This window comes from Pseudozyma hubeiensis (assembly GCF_000403515.1).
Source record: "Pseudozyma hubeiensis SY62 DNA, scaffold: PHS9, whole genome shotgun sequence".
Classification (NCBI taxonomy): Eukaryota; Fungi; Basidiomycota; class Ustilaginomycetes; order Ustilaginales; family Ustilaginaceae; genus Pseudozyma; species Pseudozyma hubeiensis.
The window spans coordinates 186,428-214,073 of NW_012133791.1; the positions used below are offsets into that span (position 1 = coordinate 186,428).

General features: G+C 57.4%; 9 protein-coding genes across 9 annotated transcripts; 5 read left to right on the forward strand and 4 right to left on the reverse strand.

The window, feature by feature from the left end:
- Window positions 1-375: 375 nt before the first annotated feature.
- PHSY_000691 (hypothetical protein) lies at window positions 376-9,987 on the reverse strand (the record flags this gene model as incomplete). The annotated part of the gene is made up of 1 exon (XM_012331326.1): window positions 376-9,987. One exon carries the CDS (start codon window positions 9,985-9,987, stop codon window positions 376-378), a length of 9,612 nt encoding a protein of 3,203 aa, XP_012186716.1.
- Window positions 9,988-12,252: 2,265 nt separating this feature from the next.
- PHSY_000692 (hypothetical protein) lies at window positions 12,253-13,635 on the forward strand (the record flags this gene model as incomplete). Its single annotated transcript, XM_012331327.1, has 1 exon — window positions 12,253-13,635. One exon carries the CDS (start codon window positions 12,253-12,255, stop codon window positions 13,633-13,635), a length of 1,383 nt encoding a protein of 460 aa, XP_012186717.1.
- Window positions 13,636-14,112: 477 nt separating this feature from the next.
- Window positions 14,113-14,493, forward strand: PHSY_000693 (hypothetical protein; the record flags this gene model as incomplete). Its single annotated transcript, XM_012331328.1, has 1 exon — window positions 14,113-14,493. One exon carries the CDS (start codon window positions 14,113-14,115, stop codon window positions 14,491-14,493), a length of 381 nt encoding a protein of 126 aa, XP_012186718.1.
- Window positions 14,494-14,666: 173 nt separating this feature from the next.
- PHSY_000694 (short-chain dehydrogenase/reductase) lies at window positions 14,667-15,641 on the reverse strand (the record flags this gene model as incomplete). The annotated part of the gene is made up of 1 exon (XM_012331329.1): window positions 14,667-15,641. One exon carries the CDS (start codon window positions 15,639-15,641, stop codon window positions 14,667-14,669), a length of 975 nt encoding a protein of 324 aa, XP_012186719.1.
- Window positions 15,642-15,982: 341 nt separating this feature from the next.
- Window positions 15,983-16,414, forward strand: PHSY_000695 (hypothetical protein; the record flags this gene model as incomplete). The annotated part of the gene is made up of 1 exon (XM_012331330.1): window positions 15,983-16,414. The coding sequence occupies one exon, from the start codon at window positions 15,983-15,985 to the stop codon at window positions 16,412-16,414; it is 432 nt and encodes a 143-aa protein (XP_012186720.1).
- A 93-nt stretch (window positions 16,415-16,507) lies between these two features.
- On the reverse strand, window positions 16,508-17,896 carry PHSY_000696 (hypothetical protein; the record flags this gene model as incomplete). Its single annotated transcript, XM_012331331.1, has 1 exon — window positions 16,508-17,896. One exon carries the CDS (start codon window positions 17,894-17,896, stop codon window positions 16,508-16,510), a length of 1,389 nt encoding a protein of 462 aa, XP_012186721.1.
- A 2,639-nt stretch (window positions 17,897-20,535) lies between these two features.
- On the forward strand, window positions 20,536-21,702 carry PHSY_000698 (hypothetical protein; the record flags this gene model as incomplete). The annotated part of the gene is made up of 2 exons (XM_012331332.1): window positions 20,536-20,893; window positions 21,536-21,702. The coding sequence occupies 2 exons, from the start codon at window positions 20,536-20,538 to the stop codon at window positions 21,700-21,702; spliced, it is 525 nt and encodes a 174-aa protein (XP_012186722.1).
- Window positions 21,703-22,177: 475 nt separating this feature from the next.
- Window positions 22,178-22,988, reverse strand: PHSY_000699 (copper-transporting P1-type ATPase; the record flags this gene model as incomplete). The annotated part of the gene is made up of 2 exons (XM_012331333.1): window positions 22,178-22,307; window positions 22,816-22,988. 2 exons carry the CDS (start codon window positions 22,986-22,988, stop codon window positions 22,178-22,180), a joined length of 303 nt encoding a protein of 100 aa, XP_012186723.1.
- A 1,275-nt stretch (window positions 22,989-24,263) lies between these two features.
- On the forward strand, window positions 24,264-26,828 carry PHSY_000700 (potential fungal zinc cluster transcription factor; the record flags this gene model as incomplete). The annotated part of the gene is made up of 1 exon (XM_012331334.1): window positions 24,264-26,828. The coding sequence occupies one exon, from the start codon at window positions 24,264-24,266 to the stop codon at window positions 26,826-26,828; it is 2,565 nt and encodes an 854-aa protein (XP_012186724.1).
- Between the last annotated feature and the right edge of the window lie 818 nt (window positions 26,829-27,646).

Consider the following 27,646-nt stretch of genomic DNA (forward strand, 5'->3'; position numbering starts at 1 on the left):
CATAAAGTGCAATTTACCCCGTTCGTCATCAGCGGCTCTCTCCTGAGCCCTGTTGTCTTGTCTACATCAATTTGTTGTGCGTGCGTCCGCTTCTCGGTCGAAGTGTGTCTCTTGAGTGTGAGTTCGAGTCTAGACTGAGCGGTGATTGTGAGCGAGCAGTCTTGCGGAACGAGAAGTCGGCACCCAGGCATGTGGGATCAGACTTGTGCTGATGATGGGAGTGGTGTTGGAGGGTTGAGAGAAATCACGTTGTCGTTTCGGTTGAGCGGGAATGAGGTTCGGGACTGTGCATGTCAGATGTGAAGCGCAGCGTCACCTGGATCACTCGGGTCACTACGAAGATGATTTCTCTAATGTACATTTGAATTGCGTTGTCTACCAACAGAACATGATGCTAGTTCGGTTGAACAGCGCTGGACTAGCTGCTGCCTTGCCACCCGTCCCCCCCTCGGGCGGGTTCATGGTCAACGTGACATGCAGATTCCGCGAGATCTCGCCCCTGAAGAACGAGAAGAGCTCCTCCTCTGCATCGAGCATCAACCCTTCCCTCTGACTAGCCTCCTTCAACTGGTTGATCAAACTGCTGTACTCGTCTCCCTCGAACAATCCCGCCACCTCGGCATTCGCCAGCAACGTGTTGAGCTTCTCCAGCCGTGCAGCGTTGGACATCTGAGACTCGTCGATGGTCCAGCATACCTTTTCTCCCTTGCAACCGACGCGACGGAGGAGCGAGCGCAGGTCGTCGTCAAAGTTTTCCTCGGTATACTTGTTGGATGTGCTGATGGTGAAGAGCGAGAGACCGCGGAGCCAGGCGCAGAAGCGCGTGACGGTGGTTCGACCCGACCCCGAGGCTCCGATGAGCAAGAGATGCCCCGCCGGCTGTCGAAGCACGCGGTCGCACGACAGCGCCAGATCCAACACCGAATCGTGAAGCACAAGACTCGCATCCAACTCTTCCTCCGAATACCCCTTCAACCTAGCCTTTGCGTACTCCCTCACGCTCTCCCTATCCACCGAGCGATACTCCTTGCTCAACCAGTTGCTGAACAGGATCGGCCTCGCCAGCGCCGACCCGGTATCCAAGGTAGGGAAGCGCACCGCTGCAACCCGATCAATCTCCCCATCCGTCCACGTCTTCTCCTCCATCCCCACCAGTCGATCCTGGAACAACCTCAGTCCTTCGTGCGCCCACACCCTCACCAACCCCTCCACACTGAGACTCTCCAACGGCTTGATCGCCTCGTAAATCCCCCTCATCCACCTCGTCAACTCTCTCGGCGAGTAGATGTAGTGCGCGTGGATATCCGGCGTAAACCTCCTCTGCGACGCCAGGTAAAAGTCGACCATCGCCCCCGTCAACGCCTCCGCATACCCCCTCAAATTCGGCGTCACCTTCAACAACGCCCGGTTGAACGTCCCATAGATCTGGTTCAACGAGATCTCGCCCGGATAATCCACCATGATCAGCGGCGCATGCCTCAAAAACCTGTGGCTCAACGGAACACGTCCCGGATCCGTCGGCGGATTGCACGCCCCCACAAACTGGATCCTCTCCAACTTGACCCACGCCTTGTCGCTGATCCTCCAGAACCCTCCGCTCTCCACCAACTGGCGCAGGAACGAAATCACCCGCTGCGTCCCATACTTGTCCGTAGCCGGCAGATTGATCTCGTCGCAGAACAGCACCAACCAGCGTCCGATCTGCGTCGGAGACAGCACGATCCCGTTCGGCGTCTTGCGGTACTCGCAGTACTGCTCAAACGTCTTGAGGATCAACTCGGGCGTCGTGGCAGACGAAAAGTTAAGACCCACCACCTCCATATCCGGCAATTTGCGCAACGCCGAAAACAGCGTCATGGTCTTCCCCGACCCGGGAGGTCCACACAGCATCAGCGGCTTGTGCTCCGACAACCACGAGTAGAGCACATCCTCGTGACGCACCGTATCGATCGTCGGCACCACCACATCCGCCGACGACACCGCCGCCGTATCTATCTCGATCGTTGGCACCTTCGAGAGCCACGAAGACCACTCCACCGTCTGCCCCGCAAAGCCGACGTCGTAGTCGATCAACGACGCCCCAGGTCCCAGAGGCGGCAGATCGACACCCGCGTGGTTGCGCAGGTACTCGCCCATCTCTGCACGCACGTCGAGCTTCGCGTCACCCGTAAACGCCCACACGAGCGCCACGAGCAGGCGCCGCGTGGTGTAGGCTTCGATCTGTTCAGCACCGAGCGGGAAGTCGGGATGCTGCGTGTTGTAGTCGAGGATGTTGCGCACCGTCTTGTTAATCAGAGAAAACAGCGTCGACAAGGCACGTGCCTCGGTGAAGTCCATGATGTGCGGCACCGTCCTGGCGAACTCGAGCGCACCGTTGACCAGACCGTCGTCCTCAAAGAAGGGCGCCAACGCGTCCGCCACGGCCCTCTGCACCTGCAGATCGGGACTCACCTCGCTTGTTCCGGATGTCGAAGTGGCAGCTGCAGCTCGGCGTGAGGCGACGGCGCTGGCCAGCTCGTCATCGTCCAATTCCACGGGAGTCGAACGCAGACCCGTCAAGTACCTCGTGTACACCATCGACGGGCGCACAATATCATCGCTGAACCAGATCATACCACATCGCGACACCGTCGCCAGCGTAGCGTACCGCAGCGACTCCACCTCGAACATGATGCGCACATTGGGCGGCAAGTTGAGACGCTCGCCGTTCGGAAGCGTCAACAGCTTGTTGTCGTCGAGCACCGAGTTGAGGTTCTCGACCCACTCGGGATCCACGTCGCCATCGAACACGATCCAGTGACGCTTGGCGCTCTCGCCGCGCACGTTGTCGATGATCTTGCGTAGGACTTGCGTGAACAAGCCGTCGTTCCACTCTCGCGTCGTCGGGTCGAGCGTTCCGTAGAGGCTTTCTTTCGAGACGGCCTTCGGGTCGATGACGTACGAAACGCCCTCTTGTCCCTCCAGCCGCTCGAGCGCCGCCAACAGCACCTGCCAGGCCTGTGTCTTTCCCGTGCCCGACGGTCCGACGAGCATGAGACCGTGCGAGATCTTCTGGATCTGGTAGAGCTGCAGCACCTTCTCCGTCCACAGACCGCCCTCGACCAGATGTCGCTCGGCGCACACAGCGGCGATGTGGCCGCGCAGAACGTCGAGGTTCACCGGCTTGTACTCGACACCTGGGAAGACGTCGGAAAGCAGGCTCTTGAGCAGCGGAACATCCTCAGCGATGAGCTTGGGCACGATCGTCTCGCTGACGCTCTGGATCAAGATCTCCTGCTCGGACACGTCGATCGATACGACGGCATCTCCGGCATCGTCGCCGCCACTGAGCATGTGCTCTCTCTTGAGCTGGCCTGCGCTCACGAGCACCGCCTTGAGCGCTCGCAATCCAAAGTCGTAATGCGGCTGCGGGCTGAGCTGCTCGAGGCAGAGGTTGAAGAAGGGCACGATCTTAGACGCCAACGTTTCGGCGGTTCGGAACCCTTGCGAGAAGAGCATGACCTGGGCGATAAGCTCGCGGTCGGGATGCGTCATGGCCATGTTGCGGAACAGCTTCTTCAAGTTGTCTGGCAAGTTGGATCGACCAGCGTAGGTCGGGTTAGTGGTGATGAAGATGCCGACGCGGTCGTTGAGCGGAACACGTTTGCCGAGCAGCTCGATCTCCCTGCCGCTGGCGTTCCCGGCGTTCCCGGCGCCGCTTGTCGTGTCGGCCAAGCCTTGCTGGATGCTCTGGATCTGCTGCGACACAGCCGACAAGATGCGCTCTTCGAGTCGGTTGAACTCGTCGAAGCAACCCCACGCTCCGACTCGGCAGAGACCGACAAAGATGCGACCCATCGCCTGGAAGTCGAACGTTTCGTCACAGCAAAACACAATGACGAACATGCCGAGCTGGACACCCAACGCCTTAACAGACTCGGTCTTACCCGTACCGGCAGGGCCGAAGGGAGCGCCGCCGAGCTTGTAGTGAAGCGCCTGCGTGAGTGTGAGGTAGCAGCGGTCGGTGAGGGGAGTCTGGACAAGGCGGTCAGGGACGCCCAGATACTCGTAGCCGTATGGGAACGTAGCATCTGCCATCTGGACCGTGAGCCTGTCGAGCGGCTGTTCGATCTGGCGGTTGAGGTAGAAGCGCATCTGCGAGAGCCAGTTAAAGTCACGGGCGTCCGCGACCCGCTGCGATATCAGCAGACGAATTACGTCTCTCTGGTGCACGAGCTCGGTGATCAGGTGCTCGCACTTGCGTCGCTGCAGAGCCTCGACGTCGGTCAGCACGGTGTCCGCCAGCAGATCGAGTCCACGCAGCACCACGTCGAGCGGATGCTGCAATCCGGCGCCGCTCTCGAACGCCTCGTCGACCATCGCCGTCCAGCGCGCCTGCACGGCCAGCACGACGAGCTGAGCAGGGTATTTGGCGATCCACGCGAGGAACGCGTCGAGCGTCAGCGAGTCGGTGCTGGTGTAGAACGATTCGAGCTCGGCAGCGGCCTGCGACAGCAGCTCCGCAAGCGAGATCCGCATCTCGCTCTCCACCTTGGCCAGCCAATCATTGATCTTGGCATATTCCTTGAGAAGAATGGGCGTTCGGAAGGGCACCGTCTCGCCCTCGCGGCTGACCATGGCCGTCAGCTTGCCCGCTTCCTCGTCGAACTCGACGCTGGCAATACCGGCAAACATCTTCTTGAGGTGCTTGAGGATGCGAGCCGTGTCCTTGGAGTTGCCGATGATTTCGAGCAGGTCCTCGTCTCCGACAAAGTAGAAGCGTGGGAAGTTGGCACGCTCGCGCTCGAGGTACTCTCCGAGCGCCTTCTGAATCTTGCTGAGCAGGTCGGCGAGACGTTCGAGACTCTTTTGCACTCCAGGGATGTTGAGCACGTCGAGCACGAATGGCGACTTGTACACCTTCTTCATCACGGTCAAGAACTCGGTGTTGATGTTCTGGAAGCGCGAGCTCTCGACGGGCAAAATGTGGCGGATCTCGGCGCTGCCGGTGAAGATGCCTTCCAAGTAGACCCATTGACGCTGAACATCGATCCACGTGTCGAAGAGCACCGAGATCTTAGACAGCCTGTCTTCCCACAGCGAGGCTTCCTCCTCGAAGACCTTATAGTGCGGACTCATGGACATTGCACGCAAGGCGTTGAGGTTGTCGCCGGCGAGCTGGAAAAGGCTGTCCCAGCCGCGGATGAGACGGCACTTGTTCTGGTAGTTGACGAGGTCGAGCGTGTAGCTGGTCCACGCCTCTCGCACCTGCTTGAGGTACTCTTCGAGCGCCAGCTCGCCTTGCGCCTGAGCGACGACAGCCTTGATGATGGTGTCGTGTCGCTTCAAGTCGAGATCCCACACGGTGCCGAGCGTCATGCTGCTGGCCGAGTAGTGATCTTGCACCTTGAGCTGCTTGAAGAGCGATCGCCAGTGACGCTCGCGCATCGCCTCGGACTTGAGATCAGAAATGACCGGGTTGCTTTTGAGCAGAGCGCGGACGTGCTCCTGGACGTATTCGAAAGCAGCGTACTGGCGCATGCGGCTGGGCATGTCGCGCGTCTGTGCCAGCAGCCCGTCGAGCTGCTGACGAAGCTTTCGCGGCTGCACATTGCTCCAATTGGTATCCCTGATCTCGGCAAGCTGGCTCCACGTGCCCGAGAGCGCCGTCCAAACTGTCTTGAGATCGCGCAGCTCTTCAAACACGGGCTCGAGACGATCGTCTTGCGTATGCTCTAGGTCGAGCGCTTCCTTGGCACGCACGACGAGCGCCCTGTCTTCGGCGAGTTTCGAGACGCGCGTCTCGAAGACGTTGATGGTGTTCATGGCACCGTCGGCCTTGAGCGTGCCCTGGATGGGCTTCTGCTGCTCCCACTCGCTGATGATGGTGGTCATCTTGTCACCGACGATCTTGTCTTCGGCGATGATCTTCATCTGCAAACCAGCCAGCTGCTCCTGGATGCTGGCGTTTTTGCGGCTGAGAATCTCCTGGAACGCGCTCCATTCCCCGTCGACCTGGTCCACGTACAGCCAGTCTTGAGGGAACATGTATCGCTGGCGCTCGAGCGTCTTTTGACCTGTACCGAACAGCTCGATCTGGGGTTGCCACACCTTGGTCTTGCGTTTCAGATCCTGGACAAAGGTGATGAAGGTGACGGCCTGCGCGGTGGAGCTGCCCTCGATGCTGTGCTGTTCGAGCTCGACACGTGCCTTGGCGACGGCGGCATGCACCTCTCGCATCACAGCGCCCAGCTTGGTGCCGAAGCGGTTGAGAATGTCGCGCTGCCAGGTGTCGTACTTGGCGTTGACCTTGCTCTGTACCTGGTCATAGGCGATCACGCAGATGCCAAAGGAGCGCTGCGTGTCCGAATTGTCAAAGGTAGCTCGCGTGCGACGGATCTCAGCGAGGAGCTGCTGCCAGTTTGCGAGCGAGTCGCCGAGACGTGCAAAGACGTGCTCGGACTCGAGATCCCAAAGCGACTGGAACTGAAGCCACTTGGACACGTAGCTGCCGACCTCTGCCAGCTTGGCCTCGATGAGAACAAAGGGACGCGTCAGCGAGTCATCCTGGAAGCGGGTGAGCAGTGAGGTATAGTCTTGCTGCGTGGCTTGCTGCTTGACGCGCATCTGGAGGCCGATCTCGTAGCGCGAGCTTTGGACGCGGGTGAGGCAGCACACGACGGAAAGAACCTCGTGCAGCTGTCGGAACCACGAGGCTCGCGCGTTCTCGAGAGGTGGGTCGAGGAAGATGACTTGATTTTGGATACGAACTTCGTGGGTGATGGGCTCCAGAGCAATCTGATCGGCTGCAGCACCGTCCGCACCTCCAGCTGCAGAACCAGCTGAACCGTTGGCGAGTCTCTTGATCGCTCGGTCTCCACGAAGGGAGCCGGCGTTGGTGCCACTCTGGCTCGAGCCATGACGCACGAAAGCGCGGCACCATGCGATGCTGACCGACTGGAGCCTGCGCAGCAGTACCTCCTCGATGAGCTTGTCGAGGTTGCCAACCCACTCTTCGAGGTTGGGGTAGCCTTCGAGGTTGAGCTTGTCGATAGTGTCCTGGATTTTTCGGAGTCGCTGCGCAAACGCTTCGGTGCGATACTCGCACTTGGCCAATTCGTCAATGGTGGAATGCATTTCGCGCTGGATCTCGATGAGCTCGGCCGTCTTGTCCTGAAAGAGGCTGACGACGCTGGCGAATTGACGCACAAAGGCGACCTGACGGTTTTCGCGGCTAGGCTCCCCGCTGGAGCCTGGCAAGTACGAGGCGGCACGAGCGCTCTCGTAGATGTTAGCGAAATGCTCCCATCGCAGCGTCATGCCTTGCGAGATGAGCTGGTGAGCATCCGTGTGGACCTGAGCGATGAGGCAGGTGATCTCCGGGTTGGCACGCACGAGGCTGCAGGTCTGGTTGTAGGTGCGAACGGTCTCCATGAGCGACACGGCGTGCGGGTAGACTCGCTTGGCGTCCTTGGCGAGATTGGTGATGGCGTGTGGGATCTGGAAGTTGAGCCAGATGAGGTTACGGACCTCTTTGAACAGCGAGATGGTGTGACCGTCAAAGTTGACGCTGAGCTGGAAGGTGTTGCCCGCGGCACGGTTCTTGGTGACGTCAAAGACGCGACCTGCGATGCTCATGTCTCTGCGGTTGATGTCGTGGAGCCAGCTGTCAAAGAGCGGTCTTGTGTCGAGCTTGCGACGGAACGTCTCGCTCTCGCTCTGCAGCTTCTGTCCCTCTGCGTAGAGTTCCCATCCCTTGCCGAGCACGTCTTCGACGCGCTTCATATAGACGTTGAGCTGACGTTCGATCTGGCGGGCCCAAATGATGGCACCAGCAATCTCGGGGACGTCGCGCAGCTGGCTCATGTGGTTTGCCTCCGAGGGACGATACTGCGCCTTGAACTTGTCGTGCAACGCCTTGATGTCGGATTTGACGCTGTTGAGCAGCTGCTGCTGGTACTCTTGCACTGCACCGCGCACCTTGGGACGCACGAACAGGCTGTTGAATTGGGAGAGCACTCGAAGCATCTCGCGCGCCGACTTGGCCTGGCCGAGCAGATCTCGCAGACGTGCGATGAGGCTGTTTTCGACACGCGCAACGCGCTCATTGTATGCGCCCTCGGCTGTCGTCCAGATCTCGGTGCCTTCGTTGGAGACGTCGAGGACGTCAATGACCTTGACCTGGTCGTAGGCGGCTCGAATCTCTTCGCTCATCTCGATACCTGCCAGGTTCTGCGTGGCCACTTGCCTGTCGTTTGAAGTGGCATTTGCGGCGTGGACGGTACCGGGCAGGGTGAGACCTTTGCCAGAGCTGACCATGGCACGCAGCTGCTCGTGCGTCTTGCGGAACGCACCGATGTAGTTGAGCCGTTCGCGTAGCTTGGCATGAGCCGGGTTGATCTTGATGGGAAGGAACTTTTCGGAGCGCTTGCGCGTGACCTCTCTCGCAATGTTGACAAAGTCCTTCATGAGCTCGTCCCAGACTGAAAAGACTTCAGCAGCGGCCGAGATGGTGTCCCAGAAGCGGGGAAAATCTTGCCACATGATGCGTTGTGAGGCAAGCACTTTGAGGAGGGTGTCGTTGAGATCCCTGCTGATGGCCTCGACGAGCGGCAGAGCACGTTTGACGGGGTACGGGCTGATTCGAAGCTTCTTATTGAGATGGTTGAAGATGGCACCGAGCGCGTCGGCGCACTTGTCGAGATCTGTGGCCGAAAGGAGCTCGTTGATGGGGAAATCCTTCATCAAGAGGTTGTAGTTGTGCGTCTTTTCGGCACAGTCCTTGAGACCAGTGTCGGCGAGGAACGAGACGGTGGCGTGGAAACGCTTGGCGTGCTTGAGAATGTCGAGGGTGAGCACGATCGGATCGGAACGAAGCTGCTGCTCGATGGATTCCTGCGCTTTTTCCATGGAGAGCCAAAAGTTGATCTCCTGGGAAGCGGTGCCGGAGGCAACACTGCGGTCGAGCTTTGTGATGGTCTGTACCTCTTTGACCCACGAGTTGACGTCGGCCTGAAGCTTGTTGAGAAAGGAGGAGTCCTGGAGGAGCGATGCGGGTTCGACGGCTTCGACGCTGACACGCGTGCCGGCGGCGTGGCATCGGTCCACGGCGGCGCGCACGGCGGGATGAATGGAGAGGATGATATCGGGGATGTCGACGTTTTGCTGGAGGTGGAAGAGGCTGAGCTCGAGCTCGGCGAATTTGCGCTTGGCCATGGGGATGCCCATCTTTGTGTCGCTGTCCTTGGACTTTGCACCTGAAAGAAGCGCTTTGTCTTTGGGCGCCTTGCTGGCGACAAAGGCATCGAACCACGGAGACATGACGTTGTGAACGACGCTGTGAAGCGCTTCGTAGGGGCTTTCACGGACGGCTGAAGCAGCCAAGGACTCGTCAGCGTCGTCGCGGGTGGCGCCGTCGTTGTTGGCTGCAGCGGTGCCTGCGGAGGCCGACTGTGATCGGAGTGCGCCATCTTCGGTCGAGGCAACGGTGGCGGCGGCGGCAGCAGCAGCTGCAGCAGCAGCAGCGGGACCAGAGAGTGTGAGCACATGAAGCTGGTGTGGCAGCGAAACTGCAGGATCTAGCACGGGGACACGCTTGATGAGGGCGATGCTGGATACGTGGAGCGATGAATAGGATGCCTGCGTGGATAGTTGGTAGTCGAAGAGGTCGTGCTCGGTGGCGTCCGAAGAGACATCCTGACGACGAATCTTGTTGACGTAGGCGGCCATGATGCTCGGATCGGCAGCGAAGGCGGAAGCTTGCTCCTTCCACGCCGGTGTGTCGAGGAGAAGGTCAGATACAATGTCGGCATCGGAATCGAGGAGGACGGGCAAGAGGGAGCGCAGGTACGCCTTGAGACGTGCAGTATCGTAGAGGCCGTTGAAGCGTGTATATGAGGAAGACGGCGACATGTCGGTGCCACCTCGGGAGAGGACATCGACGTCGCTATCCTGACGGCTGCCCAAGCCTGAGCGGCCATTGGCACCGCCGGGTATCGCGTCTACCATGGTTGTGCAATGCTCCCGGCTGCAACGAGGAGACGACTGCTTCGAGTACGCTCAGGTGAAGGTGCGTGCCATGTGTGACGACACCTCGAAGTTGACGGTGACGGCGACGATGAGATGAAGCTGAAACGACGACGGTGGTAATGGCGGAACAGCTTTTCGCGGCTGAGCTCGACGAAAAGTGTTGGTCGAACTACGGAGCGTGTGAAGCTTGGACCCTCTCGCGGCAGACGTTCGTTCGCACGCACACGCTGCGAGCGACTCTCACGCTCTGCGAAAAAGTGTTGGTCTGCGCGTCTGGATTAGGGCGCACCGTTCCACTATTCGCGCGCATGTTAGCAGTCCACTCTAACAGTCATTAGAGCTTGATAGATCTAACACTGTTGATCCCGCTCCGAAACACTCTGTTTGCCGTACGACGACTGACGTGCTCTGACGAGGCCACAATACAGAAGAGTTGCCATCATGATCAAGGTACGAGATGCTCAAACGTGCGCAGTCGATGAGCGATGCCTGCCCGTATCACGCTGAGATCACAAAGACTGTGCCCGCACATGTAGGCAAGTCGAGGATTTCCCACGTAAAGAATGCGCAAGAGAAATTAAGGACAAGAAAAGAGGTTAAAAATAACGACAAGAAACGACCATGTGTTCTCTCTTGGTCGTTCCTACGAGTCGATACAGATCCTATCGGACGTCTCACACCGTATCGGGTCTGCTCCGATGAACCACATTCCTGACCATCGATCGGCAACAACCCCGAACCGATTGGCGATTGGTATCTACAGCAGCAGTGATCTCGACCGGCAATCTGTGCCTTTCTGAACTTGCATCTCGTAGATAGTCTGCGCTTCTGAACCCCTTGCAGCCGACACACACAGAGAATAAGGCATGCGATTTGTGTCGTACCTGATCGACATGCTCGGCGTTCTTGGCAAGAATAGAAAAACCAAAACAGGCATGCCGACAGCGAGTGTTGTTGTTGTTGTTCCTTTTTTGGAAGGAAAATAAACACGGGCACGCGTCGCACGCATCTGCTTCGGTGTCTTTTTGATCGGACGGAATGCTTGCTTTCCAAAAAAGGAGAGACACCACGCTGCGCCAAGACCCGGATGCCACCCCTTGCCGCTGCAGCATTCATAACCTGTCCACATGGTTGCAAGAGGTATGCAGATCACGGACACTAGGAAGATCGCAAGGAAGAGTCATTTTCAAGAGCGAATGCTTCAATCATAAGCTTGGTAGATCGCCGCGGCTAGACGGCGGTCTTGTTTGCTACAACGGAAACCTTCGATGATTCCAACCATCGATCCAATGTCAAATTGGATCGGGGTCTGATCCTTTCTCGAAAGGAATCAGCTCCGACCAGCAAGATCCAGTGTCAGCGTCGCTTCACAACCAACTCGTGGTTTGACACTGTGCCGTGAGAGCCGAACGGGTGGCAGAGCGCCTCTTTCTTGCCGCGGCGTTGTTTGAAATATCAATCTCGCCTATGCACGCTGCAGATCGGATGGAAAATCCTTTCGCTCCGAGGCGCATCACGACAGAGACATGATGGTGGTGGATGACAATTCAGGCGGCGTCTTGCTGAAGATTAATTTGTGGAATCAATGAAAACCGACGCACGATCCGTACCTTTTGGTTTGTATCTCCCACAGGAACCTCAAGGTGACAGCCGCCGCACCGAACCGCCCGGTTGCCCCGCTCAGTGGTAAGGGTAGGGTACCCATAAACAAAGCAGACTCAAGCTTCTCACCTGAACTATGAGCATGTACCGATAAGTTGGGCAACTCGATCCCTACCTCTGGCTTTGGATCAGGCAGGCAGCCTGTTGTTTCAGGTCCGGACATTAGGCTGGCGCGCTTTGGGATCTTCATTTCAGCCACATCTACAGAGAGAAAGAGGCGTCAGCTTCAGCCTGATCTCGCCTGGGATTTCAGATGCCTCCCAGGAGCGTGCCGAGTGTCGAGTGAAGTTCCTTGGTCGCCGGAGGCAAGATCATGAGTGTGCGTTGTGAGAGAGTCGGCGCCAAGATCGCAACAAGCTAAGCGCCTCGCCGTCATCCTGGCGCCCGTTCCTTGGCTCACGGTCTACCCTTACCCCTTCTTACTCTGATATATACAAACACATTTCCTCTTTTCCAACGTCACCGCCGGATCCACCGTACACATACTCTCTTTCCGTAAAGAGTGACCGTTCCGTTCCTTCCCTGCTCTCGACCTTCCCCCTCCATCAATCGACCACTCTAGATCGGCGAGACTGACCAAACATGTCCACAGATTCACCAGCATCGCCCTTGCGGCGGGTCAGCCTTCGCACGCTCCTCAGCACGCTTCTCGTCACCCTCACATTCACTCTTCTCACCATCAGTCCAACCCACGCCCTGCCATCACCACCATCGCTTGCCCGCCGAGACGCATTCACTGACGCACGTGGAACGCGCGGCGATGCCTCGCTCAGCTCGGTCGGTCGTCGCCCCGCCGGAGCCTACGCGCGCTCCATCCCCATCACCCCTACCTCTGACATCTTCACATGGTACTCGAAAACCCCCGCCAACGAATCGCTCGCCGAATCCGCCTTCATCATCATCCACGGTGTCCAGCGGAACGCCAACACCTACTGGACCATCCTCAACAACGCCTGGGCCAAAGCACGCGATGCATCGCTCGGCTCGGCACGACCGAACTCGATCCGCGTAGCGCCGTTGTTCTTCAGCACGTTCGAGGATGCAGGTGCGTACAACGTGACGCAGTTGGCGTGGGACGATAGCAACGCCTGGACGGCAGGCGAGGGCAGCACCAATCCGCCGTTCAGTGGCATTTCGAGCTTCGCCGTGTTGGATGCGTTTTTGGATAGGTTCAGCGATGCCAAGGCGTATCCGAGGATGAAGTATATTACGTTCGTGGCGCATGGAGGTGGTGCACAGATGCTTCAGCGATATGCTGTGTTGGGCAAGAGCAACCCGGCTCCGAAGAGGTTGAGTGTGAGGTATGTCGTGGGAGATCCTTCGTCGGAACTCTACTTTACCGACGATCGACCTGTAGGAGTGGACCAAGCTTCCTGCCCCACTTGGAACAACTACCGCTACGGCCTCAAGCAGTACACTGCACCGTACTCTACTCTCTCGGCCTCTCGAGCTCCTGCACTGTTCAAGTCCTACGCCGCCAAGGAAGTTCGGTACGTGGTCGGGCTGGCGGATACTTCCACCGAGAAGGGCGATCAGACGTGCATGGCGCACGCCGTCGGAGGACCGTTGCGAAGAAACCGAAGTCTAGCCTACTGGAAGTACATCCACCTGCTCTCCGGTCGTACCTCGCCCGACTCGCTCAAAAATTTCCCAGGAACCTTCCCCGCACTTGACCCTCAGGCATCGGCGGCGAAAACAACCCAGACCGACATCCCAACATCCTCCAAGACCACGCTGAGAAAGTTCACCGGCGTTTCCATCGTGCATTCGCTGAGCGTGGTCGAGGGGGCAGGTCACAGTGCCAGCAAGGTGTACAGCTCGCCGCAGGGCAGGAACGCGCTGTTTGCGGATCAGGCGAGCAGCGGAACGGGGCTGACCGCGGATTTCAGCAAGCAGCTCGACGGATATACGGCGGATAAGGCGGGTGCGAAGGATTACAGCGATGGCGATAGTGGCGATGATTGAGATTGTAGTTTCAGGAGGCGTTCGATTCTTTTTCGGGTTTCAAAGTGATTTGGGGTTTTGGTCTGCGGTCATACATAGAGATATTCCGCAGTACTGTCTGTTCAAGCAAAGAGCGTATGGTGGCAGTGTGCGCTGACGTGAGATTGAGTTGTGGTGTGGTGATGTTCGTATGATGGCCGCGGGCGAAACAGAGTGTGGAGGAAATGCCTGAATCGGATCTCGGAGAGCTCTGAAATCGAAAGCGGCTGCAGGACGCGGTGAATTTCTTGAGTCTGGATCAAGTCAGCAGAAACCTTCTTCGCTTCCATCATTTCGACGACCTGCTATCCAAAAGCGTTTCCCCTTTCAAACTCTCTCGATAGCCATCTCAAGACTGCTTCACAAACCATTGCAATCGTTCGTCCGCGCGCACAACCTCTTTCTCCCTCGAAAGCACAATTCACCGGGCACTCAACTCCGCGGTCTTTTCCTCACAAAATGGCCGGCCCCAACCTGGAGCTCTTCAAGTTCGGCGTGTACCTCTTCTTCCCCCTCGCCGTCATGGTGCACTTCGGCGACGTCCAATGGTACAACGAACACGTGCTTCCGATTCGAGATCAGTTCTGGCCAAAGCAAGAGTCGCTCTACCGACCACCGAGGAACGAAGAGGATCTCCGGACGGCGATGGACGAGATGAAGGCGAAGAGGCTAGCCAAGCGAGAGGCGAGGTTGAGGGAGCAAGGGGAGGAGCTCTCGGCGTCAGCGGTGGCGAGGACAGCAGCAGCAGCGGGGGAGGTGGAGAGGTCAAGAGGGGAGAAAGAGTCACAGTCCAAGATCGCTAGCTTGATCGAGAATCGGAGAAGTCAAAGGCTGGTGTAGTCTCTCACACAGTTGCTACAAACCTACCTTTCGGATCAAGAAACAGAGCACGACAGTCTGAGCAAAAACACACACTCGAACGCCGACAATGTACATCCATCGCATCACGAAGCCCACAACTTGTACACCATGACACCTGGAATCATTGGAACCCCCCCGCATCTGGCATTCGATCAAGCAAAGTACGCCGACAACTTTTCCCAGATGCTGCTCCTCACATCTTTCTCCTTAACATTAGGACTGATCTGCAGCTTCTTCAAATTCTGGTCGATCAAATTCGCCTTCCCGACCTCCAAATACCTCCTACCCTCGTCGTTCGCCAGCAGATAAAACGGCAGTTCCGCATACCCCCCCGGACCGGGTTTGCTTCCCACCAGTGGTCCAAAGATCTTCGCTGCAGCGACGACCAATCTGTTGTAACCCTGATTCTCCATGGCGTTGGTGTTGATGATACCGGGGAAGACGTGTGTGAAGGTCAGGTTGGGGTGGTGTTCGGCGAGGTGTTGAGAGGCAGCGTCTAGAATGGAGGAGGATCTTGCGCCCTTTTTGTACATTCCTAGAGGTCCAGACCACCACTTTCCGGTGGAGTGGGTTTTGGTGAAATCGAGATCATCGACGTCGATGCGGGAGGAACCACCTTGAGCGGGTGCAGCTACCATGAAGACGGCGCGTTTGATGGTGCCGGCTTCGACGAGTTGTTTGGCGAGACCGACACGGGAGAGGACTTGAACGGCGAATTGGGTTTCGATTCCGTCGGGTGTGGTGGTGATGGAGCCGGTAGGAGGGCCACCGGCGGTTTCGATGAGGTAGTCGATGCCGTGCTTGCCGGCGGATGTGGTGATGCGGGAGGCGACGTCGGTGACTCCGGCGGGGGAGGAGAGGTCAGCTTTGAAGAACTGATGATCCGCAGCAGAGCTAGAAGAGGAGGAAGATCGACGTGATGCTTCGAGCGAAGCTTTGTTGAGCAGGTCGAGCACTTCCGAGGCGCGCGATTCGGAACGGCCGATGAGCCAGACAGAGGCGCCGGAGAGGGCGAAGCGGAGAGCGATGCCGGCGCCGATGCCTTGGGTTCCTCCGGCGACGAGCGCTCGTTGACCCGACACGTCGACGGAGGCGTTCTTGTTGGCTAGCTCCGAATAGGACACCATAATTGATTTTTACCGAGAGTGACGGTCGTGCGTGGTGGAAACGAAGATACACTACAAGTGATGGTGTTGAGAAACCGTAGCAGCTGCAACAGTCTCTCTCGGCTTAGCGCATCGTGCATTGATTTTCCCCACCGGCAGCCAGAGTGGAGGCTTCTTCTTCACCGGCGAGAAATCTCACAAACCCGACTCCAATCCAACACCACAATCTCTCTGTTTTGCGCACGAAGCACCGCGCGTTTCTCGACTACTACTCCTTCTTCTCCCACCTCATCATCTCAATCATGCCAGACGCTCAACTCAACGTCCTCTTCTGCTGTCTCGGCAACATCTGTCGTTCACCCATGGCGCTCGCCGTCTTCACCCACATCGCCACCACCTCTGGCGTACGTTCCCACTTCAACATGCTCGACTCCTGCGGAACCGCCGCCTACCACACGGGCGAAGAACCCGACGAACGCACCACCGAACTCTGCCAACGTCGTAACATCCCCATCGACCTCTCCAACACCGCTCGCGGCATCGAACCCCACGACTTCGACACTTTCGACGTCATCTTTGGTATGGATACGAACAACGTCAGGAACTTGAAACGTATGCAACCTCCAGGGTCCAAGGCGAAAGTTAGATTGTTCGGTGACGTCGATGATGGGAAACCTGTGGCAGATAGCTACTACACGAATGACTTTGAAGCGACGTACAGACAGGTGGAGAGGTACTCGCGCGCGTTTCTCAAGGAGCTCGGTCTGAACCACTCGGCAAAGGCGAAATCCTGAAGATCTTCCATTGTTACAGAGACAAATTGTACATATCTACATATACACCACATACAGACGGCAGAAACCCCGACACCAATATGCTCAACGCAATCAGCCCTGTTTGTCTTGTGGCAATTTGCCGTCGAGCATACTCAACAGATCCACCACCACGTTGTCAAACTCCTGCTGCGTAGCGTCGTCCTCGATCATGTTTCCAAACACGCGCAGCCCTTGGATCTTGGACACCATCTCCTTGTTCCACGCGATGGTGAAGCTGCCTTTCGAGCCAGGTTTGCGTCCTCGCGGGTCTTTCACCGGTATGGGCGCTTGACCGGCCGCTTGCAGCGCAGCTTGTCGTGCTGCCGCCTCGGCTTCCGCCGCTCGCGCCGCCTGCATCTCGAGCTTGGTTCGTCGTTTGCGTTTCGCTGGAGGCGGGTTCATCGATGGATCCGCAGCTGCCACGACGCTATGTTGTGGGGCGGCGGCGGCAGCAGCAGCTTCCGCGGCGAGCTCCGCTTTTGACTTTCGACCTCGTTTGCCCTTGGGTCGTATGCCAGCAATCACAGGAGCTGCCGAGGGAGGTGGAGCAGCAGCAGCAGCCGCTGCGGCAGCGGCAGCGGCGGCGGCGGCGGCTGCCTTCTTGCCCTTGGCGGTGGTGCCATTGGCCTTGATCATGGTGGCAGATGGATCGATGAATCCAGCTTGCTGCTGCGCCGGATAGCCGCCCGCCGCTTTGCCTCCTGCGGGTGCTGCTGCTGGGGCGGCGGCGGGAGCCTGAGTCTGGTTCTTGGGCTTGCGTCCACGCTTCTTGGGCCCCGCTGCGGCTGGCGCTGCTCCGGCACCCGCCGCTGCCTGTGTCGCAGCAGCAGGCGCTACTGACGGTGAAGCCGAGGGTGCTGCAGCCGGAGTAGGTTGAGATCGCGAAGCGGCGTTGGCGCCGGCCTGGCCCGAAGAAGCCTGATAGTTGCTCCAGTCCTGCTGGCCGCTCGCCGACGAATAGCCGCCGTCGAAACGCGAATCCTTGGCAAAGCCATCGCTCGAGGGATAGAGCGGCTGACCCGATCGATCGCGGTTGGCGCCGTACGAATCGGACGAGGGCTGGTAGTAGCTGTGCTCGCTTCGGTACGAGGTGGTGGGCGGCGCTTGCTGCTGCTGAGGCTGCTGCTGTTGTTGCTGCGATTGCGGCTGCTGCTGAGCCTGTTGTTGCTGCTGTTGAGGCACGAGCTGATTGCCGTTGTAGCCTCCGGAGAAAGACTCGGAGAAGCTCGCAAAAGTGTTGGGGCGCGAGTTGGCCGACGAGGATCCAGCGGTTCCCTGCTGCTGTCCGGGGTAACCGGAAGGGAAATGCGAGCTGGATCCGCCGCCCGCGTATCCGCCGTATCCGCCCACGTCATCTCTGGATCCAGAGGAGATCATGTTGCTGCCGAAGTAGGTGGGCTGTTGCTGTTGCTGCTGCTGCTGCTGCGAGGGAGACGACGCGTATCCGGACTGCGCCTGCATGTCCCACGACGAGAGACCGCCGCGGTACTGCTGCTGACCGCTTCCTCGACCGTACATTGTGTGAGTGCTTGCGTAGATCGGTTAGGAGGTCGTGATGCGACGCGTCGTTGAGATGAGTGGATCGACGCGCGACGAGATGTGCCGGACAGAAGGTTTACCGGCGGTGATGATGGTGAACGAGCGAGCGCTCGGTGAAGCGTGGTGTCGCCAAAGACGGATGGACGGGTGGATGGAAGGTGGGAAGCTAGGTATAGGATGAACGGTCAGATGGAAGGAACGATGGATGGAAAGGGAGGAAGGTGCGCGGGGCGATGAGGCCGAGCCGTCGCGAATGCCGTGGCTTGAAAGTGCAGCTGCAGATTGCACTTGCCTGTGCCCATTCTTATTTTAATTCACACAGAGCGTGTGTGACGATGATGCGACGGCCGGCTAAGACCTGGCTCTCTACGGCCCTCTATCCTCAAGCATAGAGAACGAGCTGGCCCGAGTGTCAGAGTCAGTCGCTCTCTGGCTCTGTCTCTTCCCAGGTGTCAACCGCGTCGCTAAAAATTAAATAAAATTTCTCGCCTCTTTCCCTGAATTTCGTCCAGATCTCGCTCTGCCCTGCCTGATCACGAGATATGCTCCGTCGCTGCTCGACGCGTCGGAATCGTCTTTGGGAGGCAGCGAGCTCCCGATCGACACGATCGATCCGACACCTTCACATCTTACAAGTCCGAGCGAGAAGACCGGCGTCACATTTCGAATTGCTTCCACCTACCTCGTTCGTCTCTGCCTTTGCGACACCCTCACAGAATGAATTCAGACCTCAAGTACGTCCCAAGAGTCTCCGTTCAGAACAGGCCGGATCTGTAACGATGTGCTGACGTCGCTTCATGCTTTGCTCGATTGCCACCTGATGATCGAACAGCTCCATCCTGCACTCCGGCTACCAGCACCCGGTCACCCGGGCATGGCAGAACCAGGGACGAAACATCACCAAGTCCATGTTCATGTACCCCATCTTCATCACCGACGATGCAGATGCAGAGGTGTCGCTTGCCTCCATGCCGGGTCAGTGCCGATGGGGAGTCAACAAGCTCGAAGGCTTCCTGGCTCCTCTGGTCAAGAAGGGGCTTTCGTCGGTTATACTCTTCGGTGTCCCGCTGAAGACGCCAAAGGTGCGTACCCGAGCTTCTTGAAAGGTCATTCGAGCCGTGTCCGAGGCCGGAACCGATGATGCTGACTTTTCCTTGCCCACTTGCTGTCTGCCAGGACGCGAGAGGCACGCTCGCAGACGACCCCAACGGACCGGTCATCCAAGCGATCAAGGTCCTCCGAAAAGCTTTCCCTTCGCTGTACATTGCCACCGACGTCTGTCTCTGCGAGTACACATCACACGGTCACTGCGGCATCCTTTACGATGATGGCACCATCAACAACCAACCCTCTGTCGAGCGTCTTGCCGAGGTCGCTGTCAGCTATGCCAGGGCTGGTGCTCACTGTGTCGCTCCATCGGACATGATGGACGGTCGCATCCGCGCCATCAAGAAAGGATTGATCGATGCTGGTATGGCTAACAAGGTGACGCTCATGGCGTACAGCGCCAAGTTTGCCAGCAGCCTGTACGGACCTTTCCGCGATGCGGTCGACTCGGCGCCCTCGTTCGGCGACAGAAGGTGCTACCAGCTTCCACCCACTGCACGAGGTCTGGCCCGCCGCGCTATCGTACGCGATGCCAACGAGGGTGCCGACGTGCTCATGGTGAAACCGACGCTGCCTTACCTCGACATTATCGCTGAAGCAAGAGACCTGGCTCCCGATCATCCCTTGGCGTGCTACCAGGTGAGCGGCGAGTTTGCCATGATCCATGCCGGCGCCAAAGCGGGTGTCTACGAGCTCCGAAGGATGGCAGAAGAGTCGGTACAGAGCATGGTGAGGGCCGGCGCGAACATCATTCTCAGCTACTTTACTCCCGAGTTCCTCGACGTAAGTTCACGAAAGCGTCGTTACACTCTTCGTCCTAGGGATTTTGCTGACATGCCTTGTCTCTCTCGTTATGCAGTGGCTCGATGAACCAACGATGCTCTGACGAGCCGGAACCTACCTGTCCTGAAGCGTGAATGACAACGCCATCCCTCATTGGGCAGAGCAAGACGGGCTACCGTATCGTGGACGAATGAGAAGAGCGACAGACGTACTGTTACGCTGAGCCCCATCGATGGAGGGTCGGATGATCCGCTCAAATCGGACGCATCGATTCATCGGGAGTCTGAGCCAATCATGTACACGATGTGATGTTGCATGGGGTATATCCGCTCAGAGCCACAAAAGCTCTTCTGCGGCGACTGGTAGGCGCCAAGTTTCCACTGCACTAGTGACGGAACCAGCTCTCCCGGCGATCGCGACGGTCGCTCCAAAGCTGGGTCACTGAAAACCACATACTAAAAAAAGGGGGCGATGGCTTTGCGTCTAAATGACATGTGAACCGGGGTGACGGGGGGCAACGCCACCTCTCTCGGCCCTTCGTGTTGCTCGCTTGTTCCAATCCGGCGCGTTCACATCACACTAGACTCGGAAGCCCGACATTCGGCGACCGGAGTCCGGAATGGAAGTAGAGAATATCGCCTTTTCAAGTTGGGTTTCTGCCCTTTCCATCCATGCATGGCCGATACCTGGATTGCCGTTCAGGCTCGCGGGAAGCCTTGCGGACTCGGCAACGGGCAGTGCGGGAGTGGGAGAGTGTGGGAGAAGTGGGAGAAACGACTTTGCGCATTCGCACCGTGAGCCGAACGTCGATACGTTTGGTAGATGCCGAAGAATCTTTTCTGGCGCTAAGCGATTTCGGAGAGATATCAAACCAACGTGGCACATCCCGACTCCGATGGATGCAGTGCGTGAAAGTGCGCAAAGACATCCCATTAAATATTTCTCATATTGCTCCCCGACGCGTGTCTCGTGGGCGACGCTTCGCCGAATTCCCGGGTCTCACGAATCAAGCCGCACAGGGCAGGTTCTGTAGGTTGCAGGGGTGAAAAGGAGTGATGAATCAGCTCCGGCGATTCATCATCAAATCAGCTGAGCCGCAGCGAAGGGCGCCACGCAAGCGAAGGACACTGCGAATCAGAAAGCATGTCGGAATCAAAAAATCCGGATCCTTGTGCATTTATTTGCAGCGGAGAGTAGCCTGTGACGAGGTGTTTGCGCAACGGCAGTCGCGATCCTGTTCAACGCTAGCTGGAGCTTCTATGCCATGCCGGAGTCAGACATCCGCCAAGCATAAACCTCATCGAACGTCACTCTGGCAGCTTTGACAAAGGCATTTCCGCGGTTTAATAGTGAGATTCGGGGACTCGATCTTCGCGGACCCGTTCGGGCCTCTTCACCGCTGCGGTTCAGCTCTACCGAACTGGGGACAGAACAGTGATTTGTCTAGAGCAGCGCTTCTGCAGCCGCTTCCGGGAGCTAGCGTGCGTTGCAGTGGACACGCAAGTGAGTTGATCCCGAGCGCCGATTCGGTTGGAGCAGTGCCCTTGATGAGATGCAGTCAAGCCGAATAGCAAGGGAGCGTCTGCCAACCGCGATGGTCACAGTTCAGACGAGCCAGACATTGGAAAGCATCTCACCGACTTCTGTTCTCATGACTGTATGCCTCGGCAGGCGGACCACATCCTTTGCCAGGTCTGAATCAGAGCTTTAAGGACCGAACAAAGCCAGACGGCGAGATGCTTGCAGGCTCGCTGCGCAGATGGAGTCTGCTGCACGGAGTCACGTTGACGAATCGCCTAAAGGCTGCTTTCGGTCGACGGCCCATGATTTCGCCGTAACCAGAGTCGACCCAGCTTTCTTTCTGGGAATTGCCCGACGGTGTTTGTGATCCCGCTCCACCACCCGTTTGACGTCTCAACCGTACACGCGAGTCAGTTGTTCAGCGTCTGGCAGCCTCCTCCAGCAGAATCGGAGGCTTTCAAGGTTACTCATTTTGCGCGAATTTTGCTGTGACTGCATCGAACCACCTTCCAGAACCACGATGTCGGAGCTGTCCGGCTTGGAAGGGCTTTTGTGTGCTGTTTACTGCGTCCAACTTTTTTTACCTTTTGGGATAGCAAATGCAGCGAGCAAGATGCACCATCCGTCGGCATCGCGGGTAGCGCGAAGCTAATGGAATGATGCCACCTGCCCTTCTTTGCCGTCCAATGTCTTCTGGAGTCGTCCTTCTCTCATTGCCTCTGCGAGTGGACCCAGACGCATCAATCGATCGCCACCGTCTTGCATCACACCGCTTCACATGCATGACCTTGGCTAGCTCGTCCATTCGATCGTCAGCGTCTTTCTGAGGACGAGATAATCCGGCGAGTCAATGCGGGGAAGCTTTCCTTGTCTAGCCTCGGGCAGCCGTGCTGTGCTCTCGTATCGGATTCGGAAATTTCGTCTTCAGATTGAAAATTGTCGATGGCGTCGACCGTCCACACGATGAGCCATCACACCACTGTAGTCAGAGTCGTGAAAAGCTATTCAGCAGCGCAGGCAGGCGCCAGGTGTAGTCGAGACGGGACAGGTACCATGTTCCTTGACCACGCCCGACTTTTCACGTGTGGTCAGCTCCCAGCCTTGTTTAGGTGGAGGTGGTCCTCGTCGCCAAGCTCTGGGTGCGATTCCCCGGAGCAGTGTCTTGGCGAGGTTATAAGTGTGGCTCTCGTGTGGCAGTTGGATTGCCGACATTAAGCCAGGTTGCCTCTGAGACGGTGGAAACGTCTGCTGCTGGCATGCCTGCCGTTCCTCATCATCCTCGTGGCCTTCCCAATACACTTGTAATTTTGGCGGACGCCTTGACTGCGGGTGTAAAACTGGGCTCAGAGACCGAACGTTTCTTCTGCTATCCCTCGAATGACTTCGATCCTGCAAGACTCGGCGTTCCTACGACGAGCAAACACTTTCACATCCGAGATCCAAGCTGTCGGAAAGAAAATTTGGCCACAGTAAGTTCTACGCTGCGGCTTTGAGATTTCGCTGTACAGTCATCGTCGTTCATGCTTCCTAAGCGCTCAAGCTGCAGGTCCAAGGTACCGATCGTAAAAGTGCCGGCGGCGTTCTTGTCGAAGTCCACAACCATGCGCGACATGCGAAAGGGGAGGGGACTGGCAAAGAGCCTACCATGCGGACCATGCGGGCCTGGAGCGCTACGAGCGTCTTTCGAACAAATATTCGAAGTGTATCGCTGCGCGAAGCATGAACGCCACTGTACTTCCGCACTTGTTTCATTGTTTCCATTGTTCTCGAGATCTTGCAGGTGATTTGACAGACTGGCCAAAGTCGCAACTTGACTGATCCGTCATCCTTTTCCGAGCTCTCTGTCTTCTGAGTACTGAATCTTACGCTTTCCTATGTAACCATTCCTTCTTCAGGTCCAGGCACTTCGCGCGAGCGGCTCATTGGGCAGATACCTATCACCACCACTTCATGTTGCAGGCTCGTGACGATTTCGCCTCTGTCCCACATCCGTCATTGTTCCAGCGCATGAGAGCGTAGCTGATCCTGGCCGCACAGCCTCCGTCTGCCTCTACAAGCTGCAAGCAAGCAAGACCCGCCCCTTTCATCGACTTCCTCGTTGGACACGGCAACGCGCGCGCAAAGCGTCCTCCCGGCTTCAGAGGCCGCGTTGGCACTTGTTATTGACGTTAATCACGTATACCGATGACCGACGTTGACTGTTGACAGCAGACCCGCTCCCGGTTTGTCTACAAGAGATAGGGCAGTGATTTTTGTTTGGTCATTACTTGATCGTCCCCGCTTCCTGCCACCTGCATAGCTTCGCCACAACATTTGTCGCGTCGCTTGTCATCATACCCTCTGCCTTCGCGGCAGTGGCGTCGCCTCCTTCTACCTGCATGTCGCACCTGCCCTCCTCTGCTTCTCTTGGTCGTCAATTGTCGCCACGACAACCTCGATATTCCTTTCCCCCCGACTCGCCTGAGGACGACTCTCGTCAAAAGAACAGGACCTCATCCATTGTGCCAATAGCTCAACCTTTCGACAAACCCAAACAGTCAACGTTCTCTGTCGCCAGCGTCCTCGTCCCGACAGACATTCTAGCGCCTTTCCCAGAGTTGGGAGAAGATGCCTTCTACGGGCGTTCGACTGATCGCTCTGTCACACACACTATTAGTCAATAAGACTGTAGCGCCCATTTCGACCTCCTTTCGCTCATCGGCAGTGCCGGTGCTAACAATAGCTCCCAGAATTGCTACACACCCACCCCGTATCAGGTCCGACATTCTCCTCGGTACCTCCGCACCACCGTCTCTGGGGCAAACCGACTTGACCGCAAATCGGAAGGCTCCTGCTTACCAGGGGCGTCCGACGTCCGACGTCCTGCTCGAAGTCCGCTATGCCGGAGCTGACTGACACCAGCCCTGGAAACGAAGCTGTAGCCGCGAGCGACGGTCAGACTGGACATTCTGATGCCGGTTCGTCTATATTGAACCAAGATGGATCGCTCCACTCCATTTCTCGTGATCACATTGATCCGATATACCAGCACGACTCGGGACACACTCGTGACGACGCCCGGGAATCCCTTGCCAGGGCAAGCAAGGCTAAAGGACCTGATTCGCTGCGTCGGTCTCAGGCTTGCCTTGCGTGTAGGAAGAGGAAGCTCCGATGTGATGCAAAGAAGCCTACGTGCACTCGTTGCGAGAAAGCTTGGCTTGCATATCACTCCGCTTCCAATGAGGCTTCCTCTTCGTCCAGCGTCGCGCCGCCTTGCGAATACGATACGTCTATCCTGGCCAGGATTTTCAAGCGAAGCAGCCCAGAGGACTCTACGCACGCATCGATTTCACAACAATCACCATTCGTGGGTCACCGCGATGCCGACGTGACCCGAGACAATCGACTCACCGACAACGAACAGCTCCGCGCCCAGATCTCGCGTCTTCAAGAACAACTCCGACGTAGCGAGGCGATCGTCAACTCACAGTCGACGAGAGAGAGCTCGATCGCGGGCGTCGATCCACGCCAATCCGCCACTTTGCCCTCCCAACCTACCGTGACGTCCTCTTTGGAACGTGCTGGAGACCGGCGAAGCGATGGGCTCTCTTACAAGCGATCCAAGTATCTACATGACGATGGAGATGCATTGGAAACGAGACAAGGAAGCCAAGGGCCCTCAATGTACGACTCCGCCCAGGCGCTGACAAAATCTCGTGACACGGGATCCGGGTCACCATGGCGGCAAATGGACGAGAAGGCCGCAGATCGGCAGGCTGCCCATCGCGTCTCGGCTCCTTCTTCTTCGGTTTTGAGCTGGAGGGAATCCATCACCGAATCCGTTTCGGCAATAACCAGCCGTTCGGCGCCGCCGCACCATGGCCAAGACTCCAGCATGCGCTCGAATCACGGCTCTGCTTTCGGGTCCGCAGTCCCGCCGGTGCCCAGCAAACAGGTGTTGGACCGACTCATCCAGGTTTGCCGCTACGAGTCCTGGCTATTCTCGGCTATCAACAGCTACGCGCTGACCGACGTCGCTGCTCTTCTAGAGACAGTACCGAGCCCTGAAGAGGAGCGCTTAGTAGCGCAAGCTCTGATGCTGTCATGCGTGGCGACCGGCTTGCCGCTGCTATCTTCGACGACGACTACAGGTATCAGCTTCTCATCAGCCTGCCAGACAATCAATGCGCTTCTCAGATCCCAATCGCATTCCGACCTCCCCATCCTCGACAGTCCGGGATGGATCCCAGCAGTCACAAAAATCTACGCCAACGGTGCGCGCGGCTTGCTCCATCAAGTCACCACGAGGTCACCTGGAAGTCTTTCGCCTGCCTCTTTCATGGTTCGCCTTCTGCTCGTCGAGCTCTCCCAATCTCAATCGACTACATCCTCGTCGCAAGCGGACCTTGCTTTGGCAGTCGCCGACGCTCGTCTGTTACAGCTCTACAGCAGTGCCTCCAACGCTCACCCGCGACTTTCGTCAGGCGTCTCACAACCATCGAATCTCGCCAGAGCACTGCGCGGGCTGATGCAGAGCAGAGAAGAGACACTTGCTTTTTGGAGTCTGTTTGTGCACGATTGCTTTCAAAGTCGCCTTGCTCTACTTCCCACCACTTTGGAGAGACAGAGCATCCACAGAGCTTTTCCTCGACAGAAATACAGTGACGCCATCAACCCGTCACAGCGTAGCGCAGACCAAGCGGAAGCGAGTCTGGGACGACAACGCCGTGTTCCAACATTCCATGCATCGGATACCTCGATGTCGCTACTCGTCAAGGTCAGCTTAGTGCTGGACGAATGCTACAGCTATAGCGTCGCCGAGCGTCAGTGGAATCGTTCATCGGAAGCAGCTCAAGATAGCAGTCTGGGCGGCTCAAGGCAAGATCGCGATGATGCCTTTAGAGCCGCACATGAAAGTATTCGCCACTCGAGAGTGATGCTGTCCCACTACGACGAGCGCCTGCTATTGCACTCGGACGCGTCTGTCGGTGACCGTGCCGGCGGCGGCTCTCGGTCGCGCGACGGGCTATTGGCGACCTTGATGATGCAGGACAAAATACGCTTTGCGGCAGAGGTGACGCATCATCTAGCTGTACTCGGTCTGTTCGAGACGGAGATTGACATCATGCAGCCATCTGCTCGAGGCGACGATGAGGTTCGAAGCAGGATCTTGAACGCGGCGGTCTGGCTCTCACGCCTTGCGGGTATGGCTCTGCAGGATGCGAGTTTTCTTTTCAGCTTTCCGTCCGTGTGTTCGGTCGGCTTTTTCATTGCGGCTAGGTGGATGGTGAACCTTCAACTTGGCAGCAAGGACGAGCTCGAAACAGATATTTCGACGCTGACGGCGGTCCTCAGGGAACGCGGCCAGCTCTATAGCAGAGATGGTGAGTATTGCTGCCTGTCCTGGTCACTCGTGGTACGAGACGAAGCGTCGACGACACTTGTTTGGCTGCTCTGCACTTGACGTCTTGCTTACGCTGACATTCTCCTTTTTCTCTTCCGTTTCCACAACACAGCCATGTACGCTAAAGCCATAGTAGCGCTCAAGAGGGAGCTCGATTTGTACGGTCGGATCTGCGTCTCTCCGTTGACTTGGCCGATCGAGGCAGCTTCAGAATTTGTCCAGCTCGCGACTCAAGATCGAGGCGGAAGAGGCGGGGCAGGCGAAAGACCCAGCAGGATGACTCAGGCGGGACCCGTAACTGTCTCGGTCGCTACGTTGGCAGCTTCAATCGAGGATACAGCCGTGCTCGATATCATTAACGGTTCTACAGAAAATAGAGTCTAGAGGAGACCATCATCAACGCCCGCGGTCAGCCAATTTTCAGCAGCGCAAGAAGGGCAAGATCTCAGCAAAGTGGAACGATCAAGGGAAGCATGTAGTCAGCAAGAAGCGATGCGTGACGTCGTCGTCCTCGTCAATTGCAACGCAGCATTCGGAGTACGTGTACCAAATCGTTGTCCTGTAGCGCCAGTCAAGCGGAGGTACGTTCTAGACACAGAAGCGTTCCGAAGGCAAGAGTCGGCAAAGAATCCGAAAACATCATGCTACCGATAACCTGCACTCGTTCTGGTTGCAAAAAGGAAAGTTAAGCTGCTGCTCCGCGGTGATATTAGCAACAACGAGGATGCAAAATACGTAACTTCGGCAATATCGGAAACCGATTGCTGCAAAGCCGAAAGCGCTGCCAAGGCCGCGGCGTTGCTTACGCTGCGAGATTGCTTTTGGTCCTCCAAAAGTCAGAAAAGTACTCTCTGTCTGTCTATCAGTTCTACTTTGAT